Source organism: Schistocerca piceifrons, chromosome 5 (assembly GCF_021461385.2).
Source record: "Schistocerca piceifrons isolate TAMUIC-IGC-003096 chromosome 5, iqSchPice1.1, whole genome shotgun sequence".
NCBI classification, from domain to species: Eukaryota; Metazoa; Arthropoda; class Insecta; order Orthoptera; family Acrididae; genus Schistocerca; species Schistocerca piceifrons.
The window spans coordinates 118,850,166-118,859,679 of record NC_060142.1 but is presented as its reverse complement, the minus strand read 5'-3'; the positions used below and the strand labels follow the sequence as shown (position 1 = coordinate 118,859,679).

At 45.0% G+C, this 9,514-nt stretch overlaps 1 protein-coding gene across 1 annotated transcript in view; it reads left to right on the top strand.

The window, feature by feature from the left end:
- The first annotated feature begins 937 nt into the window (after window positions 1-937).
- LOC124798785 overlaps window positions 938-9,514 on the top strand; it is a 129,366-nt gene continuing 120,789 nt past the window's right edge. Inside the window, exon 1 of the mRNA XM_047262314.1 lies at window positions 938-1,088. Coding sequence (XP_047118270.1) covers window positions 938-1,088 — 151 coding nt within the window. The remainder of the gene's footprint in view (window positions 1,089-9,514) is intronic.

Below are 9,514 nucleotides of genomic sequence, written 5' to 3'. Positions count from 1 at the left end.
AGCAACTGTCAGTCCACTTCCGCGCACACCAGGAGGAAAACTTGCCGACCAGAAGCCGAACGCTGATTGGCGGACAGCGACCAATCGTTGACGACATGGACATCCACGAATAGCCTCTTTCCTTCCATCTTCCCGTACGTCATGACTAGCCTATTATATTAGAGGGCCAATTAAAAGTTTTACAACAGTGACGTCGGATATCGATAGTCTGTAATAAATAGAAGCACCTATCCCCATGCAAAACCAGTCGTGTCCCGAGGAAGGCCGTTGCAATTCGGCCGAAACGTCAGTTTTAGCTTATTATTGTTGTTAGTTTTTTAGTAATGACGCGGCATAAGACCAAGAAGAATTTTAATCACTATATCTTGATTAATTAATTAGGTGATAAATAAGCTGAGAAAGTGTGCTTTCAAGTATAAATTATCACCCGTAGAAACACCCACAGTGTTATGTTTTGCTGCTCTTATTTAGGTATAATTGCTATTTGCTTCGTTTGTAGATTGGAAATTTTTGGTAAGGTCTTATGGGACCAAACTGCTGAGGTCATCGGTCCCTAAGCTTGCGCACTACTTAATCTAACTTTAACTTTCACTAAGGACAACACACACACCCATGCCCGTGGGCTTCGTCTGTGATGGTTATGTACGTACTAATACACGGAACGGAACACTCAATGATTACCGCGGAAACAGGTGTTTGGAAGTGAAATACAACCGGCGATCAGCAGCGTGATTAAGCATTGACTGCGGCTTCCACTCGAGAGTTGCAGACGCGGACTCAGCTGAGATTGGCCGCAGACAGGACGGATGCTGGTTTTGGGAAGGCCAGACGCGCACTGCCAGAAACGTTGCACGTCCTGCGGAAGGACGTATCCGCCGCCGGCATTTCACGCGTCTGGAGGGAGTGTAACCTGTGTTCTAGCGCAGACTTGTTCGGTATGGTGGCGACGCTACTGCTTCTTATGGCGCTCAACACTCCGCTAGAAGCGGTGTCGAGCGTCGTGACCGTGCTAGACTGCATCTGCGACAGGTTCTTCGACAGGGAATTGGAAGAGACGACGAACAGTAGGCTGCGCCCGTACTGCGTCGGTAAGTACTTCGAACGGCTGAAAGTGAATACATTACGTAGCAGCAAGTATACGATGAAATGGTTCCGTTGAAGAAGCAAGATAATTTATTATAAATGTCATTTCACAGAACATTAAGTAAATAGAATAATCACCAACAACGCTCACAGAAATTAATATATTTATCAAAATTCTTTAAAAAATTCCTCATATCGTTCTGATGGGATTTCAAAAAGAATTCTGGAAAGGTATTTCAAGTTAACAAGCAATGTCCTTAGCAATACCTGTAATGCTTCACTGGCACAGGTAATTTTTACACATGGAATAAAATATGCTGTTGTTAAGCCTCTTCACAAGAAAAGTGACAAAAAGATTTAAAGAATTATCGTCAAATTTCCTTACTGACATCTTTTTGCAAAATATTCGAAAACGTGGCGTTTTCAAGAGTAATCTCGCATTTAAGTACAAACACTTTATTTAACACATCACAGTTTGGATCTCAGACGAATGGCCCGTCTGAGAATGCCGTTTATACATTCACTTACTAAATATTACAATCCTTAAACAATAAAAATAACGCTGTAATGTACTTACGTAATGTTTCCAATGTGTTTCACTGTCTAGATAATAACACTCTCTTAAAAACTTACGTTTTATGAAAAAAAAACTTATATACGGAAAAGTGGCTTAAATCGCTTGTACTTTATACATTCACTTACCAAATATTACAAGCCTCAAACAATAAAAATAACGCTGTTTCGCACTTTTGTAACTTTTACAATCGTTTGAGTGTCTAGATAATAACACTCTACTAAGAAACTTACGTTTCATGGAAAAAACATATTTACGGAAAACTGGCTTAAATCACTGAAGACCACGGACTCTCATGGTTATGATTGAGTGTCTAGCAGAATATTAAAATGCTGTGCTGCACATGTTAGCCCTGTATTTAGCCATGTTTGTAATTTTTCCTTTAGGAATGGTCAGTTTCAAATGGCTTTAAGCACTGTGGGACTTAACACCTGAGGTGATCAGTCCCCTAGACTTAGAACTACTTAAACCTAACTAACCTAAGGACATCACACACATCCATGTCCGAGGCAGGATTCGAACCTGCGACCGCAGCAGAAGCGTCGTTCCCGACTGAAGCCCCTATAACCACCCGGCCACCGCAGCCGGTAATGGTCAATTTCCTGAGCGATTAAAGTACTCAGTAGTAAAGCCGCTTTATAAAGAGGGAGAAAGGGATAATGTAGACAATTTTAGACCTATTTCTATGCTATCAATATGTGCAAAAGTTATTGAAAAGGCTGTGTATGTAAGGATAATTGATCATTTTATATCACACAATTTGCTATCAAATGTGCAGTTCGACTTTAGAAGTCGTTTAACAACTGAAAATGCTATATTCTCTTTTCTCTATGAGGTACAGGATGGGCTAAACAAAAGATTTCGAACGCTTGGCTTATTTTTTGATTTAACTAATGCATTTGATTGTGTTGATCACAAAAAATTGCTCCAAAGTTGGACCATTACGGAATACGGGGAGTAGCTCACAACTGGTTCACCTCTTACTTTAGCAACAGGCAGCAAAATGTCGTAATTCACAATGTTGATAAAGGCTGTGATGTTGGATTTGGATCTGAGTGGGGTACTGTCAAGTGGGGGGGGGGGGGGGCAGGGATCAGTGCTCGGGCCACTCCTGTTCCTTATTTATATAAATAATATGCCCTCTAGTATTACGGGTAACTCCAAAATATTTCTGTTTGCTGATGACACTAGCTTGGTAGTAAAGGATGTTGTGTGCAACATTGGCTCGGTTTCAAATAGTGCAGTACATGACCTTACGTCATGGCTTGTAGAAAATAAACTAACGATAAATCAAAGTAAGACTCAGTTTTTACACTTTCCGACATACAATTCATGCTGTCATGGAAAGCCCACGTTCAGGATCTTGTTCAAAGACTTAATACTGCCATTTTTACTATTCGAACGGAATCAGAAGTGAGTGATCGTTCGACACGAAAATTAGTCTACTTTGCTTATTTTCATCCGCTTATGTCGTATGGTGTTATATTTTGGGGTAACTTTTCCCATTCTAAAAGGATATTTTTGGCTCAGAAACGGGCGGTTGGGGCAATAAATAGTGTAAGTTCACGAACCTCTTGTCGACCCGTGTTTACGAGTCTGGGTATTTTGACTTTCGTCTCTCAATATATACATTCCTTACTGTCATTTCTTGTTAACAATATTAGCTTATTCCCAAGAAGAAACTGCTTTCACTCGATTAATAATCGTCATCGGAAGGAACAAAACTGGCGACCTATAGATCGGAGAGTGGAATGTTAGAGCTTTTAATAAGGCAAGTAGAAAATTTAAAATGTGTATGGATGGGCTACAGTTAGATGAAGTGGGAATTAATCAAGTTCAGTGGCAGGAAGAACACTATTTCTGCACAGAAGAATACAGGGTTATAAATGCAAAATTAATCCCGATGTAGGTTTAAGAATGAATAAGAAAATGTAAAGATTTAGACGCATATTTCATTAGAGGAAAACAGGCAATTGAATGAAACTTTTGAAGAAAAAAAGAAGCAACTTTGTGAATCCATAATGAGATTTCAACTCTGCAACGGAGTGTGCGCTGATATGAAACTTTTTTTTATTATTTCGATATATAAAGAAAGGAATTACCTCTTCCACTTCAGGCGTTGGCCCCTATCACCCATACTACCCACAAAAACCTATCTAACCTAAAAACAAAAACAAAGCTAGTGCCACCGCCACTTTCTTCCTAAAGCTAAATAGGATGGCCGTTCACCCACGAACAAAAAGTAAATATGCCTCTGAACATATTTTTTTTTACAAAGAAAAGGAGAAAGGAAAGGGTCCAATACTTTATCATATTTTATTTGTTGCTCATTTTGTTCTTATGTATTTATTTGTAATTCTCCTTTTTTTCCCCTCGGGCGTTGTCCACAGCAGCCAGACGGCGGACGGCGGGATGTCCTGGTCGTCTTGTCGTTCAGCGAGGGTGAAACACCCTATATTACCGTTGATGACTCTCATCAGTCCGTCATGTGCGATCTCTCAGTCTCTTCTCACACCTGGAACACCCCAATGGTCTGGAGGACGCGTAAGCAACGACCCCAAGTAATTCGCAAATAGCGTACCATACGACGCATTGTGCCGTAAAATCGTGTAGTTACTCGTTAAATAATGCCAGAAATCCATCAACCCTGCAAACGCACTCATCAAAGAAGTATGACAATGCCATACCCTTAATCCACACCATGGCGTTATGACGAGTAGCAGGGTAGTAAGTGACGTCGCGATGGATCAGCTCGGTGGGCCCTACGGACTGAGGCGTCCGTCGCAGCAACAATGCCAACACGCGCCGTGTGAGGAGCCAGCAGTCGGCAGCCATACAGTATACGAAACGCTGCTTGTCCGTGTCCATAGTGGCGCATCCGGGACAGAGAGGATCCTCGGTAAGATGGATCATGTGTAAACGTTGTCGGTTGGGGAATTTTTCAGTTGTTATCACATAACACAGCGCCCTGACCATGGTGGGAGGGAAAGTTACTCCACCCCCATCCCCAACCAACTGCCGGATGTCGACGTTCAAGCACATTATCAGGCAGTGTCCTCTGAAAGCAGTGGTAGAAGTCCATGGTTCTACTTTTCCCGCGTGGTCAGTAAGACATCCAAGACATAACTCATGTCGACCACATAGGTGTGTATGTGAGACAGTGCCGGCGTGATACGTCCAACAGGAATCTGCGGCCGGAGGGACTGAGGCAACACGTCCAGAATCAGTGTACCAGGAAGGGTGTCCTTGTCCGAAGTACGCAGGCGGTGCATCGTCCGCAGAAAGACAGCACGCGCGCTGTTGTGTACGTCTAACATTCCAATGTCATCTGCATGTGTGCGCAACGTTAGCGTCTCGTAGCTGTTCTTGAACACCCTACCCTCGCTGACGAAATGACCTAAGGCCGCCTGGAACTTGGCAGCTACCGTAGCAGCCATTGGGAAAACGTAGGTGTAATGATTAAGTTTCGGAGCGAGGTCGTTGACAAAATGTACCCACATGATCAAGTCAAGTGTTCGAAAGTTATGGAGGCGAACTTGTACGGGGTTCACATTAAGTAATCTGTGATACTTATCTGCTGCTGTACGCTGCACGTTCCCACGAAAGCCCACTTCCAAACATTTCATCTCTGGGGCCTTGGTAATTGGCACTGGCGTACTCATATTCAGTCCTTTGCCCACATCCATGTAGTTCGACTTTCGCAGGTTGATACGGCTCCTGGCCACCTCGCCATATCGCTAAGCCAAGTAATCACTGTACATATATCTTATGCCGACCTCGACAAGAAAACTACATCGTCCGCATATCCACAAAATTTAAAATGCACATTGCAGAGGCAAATGCCCTCTAAACGCTGTTGTAGACCATAAAGTGCAGTCTCGAAGGCGGCGGCGAAGAGAAGCGCCGACAGATGGCATCCTTGTCGCACTGAGCGCTCGATAGTGAACGGTGGTGAGCCGTAGCCACTGACCAGCACTGTGGAAGGGGCTCAGTGGATGAGATGGAGAACCAAACCTGCCAATACTTGGCACAGTCTCTAAGAAAGCCAGCAAGAAATGGTGAACTCGGTCAAATGTGTGGTCTGGGTCAACTGCTGCGAGGGCGCCTTCTAACAAGGGAACCTCCCCATCGCATCCCCCTCAGATTTACTTATAAGTTGGACCAGGGATAGGCCTTGAAAAACTGAATACAGATCAATCGAGAAAACAGGAAGAAGTTGTGTGGAACTATGAAAAAATTAAGCAAAATATACAAACTGAGTAGTCCATGTACAAGATATGCAACATCCAGAAGAACGTAAGCTTTCGAGCGCCGTGGTCCCGTGGTTAGCGTGAACAGCTGCGGAGCGAGAGGTCCTTGGTTCAAGCCTTCTCTCGAGTGAGAAGTTAAATTTTTTATTTTCAGACAATTATCGAAGTTCAGGCACTCACACATAATCAACTTCGCTCTCCAAAATTCCAGGACATGTTCAGATTTGCTTGGACATATGCAGTATTTGACGGTCTATACACGGAAACATTTGAAAACGTAAAAACACGTGTTTTGACAGAGCACAGGGAAAACTGTGGGACTGTGAAACTGTTGCATTTATTTGTTGCAGTTTATGTGACAAACTCTTATGTTTTCATCACTTTTTTGGGAGTTTTTATCACATCCACAAGAAAACCTAAATCGGACAAGGTAGAAGAATCTTTTTACCCATTCGCCAAGTGTGCGAGTTAGGTGGGTCGACAACATATTCCTGTCATGTGACGCACATGCCGTCACCAGTGTCGTATAGAATATGTCAGATGTGTTTTCCTGTGGTGGAATCGGTTGACCTATGACCTTGTGATCAAATGTTTTCGGTTCCTATTGGAGAGGCACGTCCTTTCGTCTACTAATCGCACGGTTTTGCGGTGCGGTCGCAAAACACAGACAGTAAATTTATTACAGTGAACAGAGACGTCAATGAATGAACAGACAGATCGTAACTTTGCGAAAATAAAGAAAGAAAAATTTTCACTCGAGAGAGGACTCGAACCAAGGACCTCGGGCTCTACAGCTGCTCACTCTAACCACGGAACCACGCCGCCCCTCAGCTAAGGTTGTCCATAATGTTGCTTATGTTGCGCATGGACTACTCAGTTTGTATATTTTGCTTATTTTTTCATAGTTCCCCACAACTTCTTCCTGTTTTCTCGATTGATCTGTGTTCAGTTTTTCAAGCCTATCCACTGTGTCAATTTATAACTAAATCTGAGGCGGGTGCGATGGGGAGGTTCCCTTGTAAGTGGCGTGACAACATGAGCGCCACCACATCTCTATAAGAGCTTAACGCCGCGAGTATATTACTGCCACGTCCTAGACATGTTTAGTCGCCATGAATGGCATATTTGACAATAGAGATGAGGCGAGCACTAAGAATGCAGACGTACAGCTTGCAATCTGAATTCAATAACGTCAATGGCCAGAAGTCTTGCAGTCTGAACCCCCCCCCCCCCCCCCCCCCGTTTGTTTGGTTTTGGCACTGGGATGATCATGCCCTCCAAAAATTCCGGAGAGGGGGGCGGGGGACGCGGAAGTCCGGATCCAGGAGTTCGCAGCACATCTGCCGCCAAAGTTCCCCCAGGAGGTCAGAAAAGGTGCTATAAAATTCAAGCGGAAGACCATCAGGTCCAGGTGATTTGTTTCTCGCACCCCGCGATAGGGCCATGTGCATTTCTTCCCACGTGACGGCCTCCAAGAATGTGGCGTCGCCTTGCGCCCTACCTGAAGGTGACAAGTCGTGCAGGACTTCCTCAATGTCAATGTCACGCCGCTGATCTGCTAGATAGAGAGTGCGGTAATAATCTGTGAGGTCACGGGATATGGTGGTGTGTGTCTCCGAGCGTTGCCCATCCGCAGACATAACCGCCGTGATGAGTCGTCTCTTACGGAGTCTCCGGTCTCTGACGATGTGACAAAGAGAGGCACGTTCCTCTGGTATGGAATCTTGCAGTCTCGATTGAACCCGCGTGCCGTCCAATCTGTCAGCCGTGATGTGCAGAAGCCGTACCTGTGTCCGGTGGACGGCCATTTGGCGCTCTGGCGAAGGTTGTTGAGACGCTAGTTCCCGCAAGACCGTGTAGTAAAACTCAGAGGTGGATCGGAGCCAAAGCGCCCTGTCTCGTCCGTATGCCACGAGCGTGCAACAGAGAGCTGGTTTTGCGCTGTGTGTCCTCCATCTTGTCGTGGAATCATAGGTATGACGCCGTCGCTAACATTTGTGTCAGGTATCAGTGACGGCTACACGGCAAGCCTCTTCCCGGAGAATCGTCTGTTGTCGTCGCAGCGTCACGGTGCACATGAAGGCCTGATGGTCTGTGAATGCAGTGGGCCACAGCTCAGCACCGTCAGTTGCTGTCCTAAGACCTCGGGAGACATAAATCCTGTCCAACCTGCTGGCCGAGTGGCTGGTGAAATGTGTATATCCGCGTCGGTCGCCGTGGATTAGCGTCCATGTATCATGCAAAGCGAGATCTCTGACCATAGCATGAAGGGTTGGACATGGGACATGGTGAGGTATCTGATCTTCAGGGCGTAAGACGTTAAAGTCCCCGCTCACCACCAGATGCTCTGTAGCGCCTTGAAACAATGTAGCTACCTCAGTGGACTAATCGCTCTCGACACTTCGCAGTACCAGACGGGGCATGCAGATTCGCAAGGCGGACAGCGCCTATGGTGAGCGCAATGACTTTCACTGATGGCAAAAACTGAATATCTGTTGGTTCGATGCCATCGCGTATTAGTAAAGACGTACCACCACCACCGTCGGAAGTTGGGTTGACGTATGACGCATATCCATAAACATCCAGACGCAGATCAGGCAGTACCCTTTTGAAGAAACACTATATCAATGTCCGCGCGCTCGAATCATGTCCTTTAACAATTGAGTTTTGATTGTGGTGCTAATGCCGTTGGCATTGACTGTACCTATCCGATAAACCTGGGTCATTTGATAGTACGATGACGTATCCTGCAGTCTTTTAAGCCTGTATGCGCCACATAGTCTGCCAGACTTTCCCTGTCACCCGCACCGTATACAGGGTGACTCACCTAACATTACCGCTGGATATATTTCGTAAACCAAATCAAATACTGACGAATCGATTCCACAGACCGAACGTGAGGAGAGGGGCTAGTATAATTGGTTAATACAAACCATAAAAAAATGCACGGAAGTATGTTTTTTAACACAAACCTACGCTTTTTTAAATGGAACCCCGTTAGTTTTGTTAGCACATGTGAACATATAAACAAATACGTAATCAGTGCCGTTTGTTGCATTGTAAAATGTTAATTACATCCGGAGATATTGTAACCTAAAGTTGACGCTTGAGTACCACTCCTCCGCTGTTCGATCGTGTGTCTTGGAGAGCACCGAATTACGTAGGGATCCAAAGGGAACGGTGATGACCTTGGGCACAGAAGAGACTGGAACAGCATATTACGTCCACATGCTAACACCTTTTTATTGGTCTTTTTCACTGACGCACATGTGCATTACCATGAGGGCTGAGGTATACGTACACACCTGGTTTCCGTTTTCAATTACGGAGTGGAATAGAGTGTGTCCCGACATGTCAAGCCAATAGATGTTCAATGTGGTGGCCATCATTTGCTGCACACGACTGCAATCTCTGGCGTAATGAATGTCGTACATGCCGCAGTACATCTGGTGTAATGTCGCCTCAGGCTGCCACAATACGTTGTTTCATATCCTCTGGGGTTGTAGGCACATCACGCTACACATTCTCCTTTAACGTACTCCACAGAAAGAAGTCCAGAGGTGTAAGATCAGGAGAACGGGCTGGCCAATTTATGCGTCCTCCACGT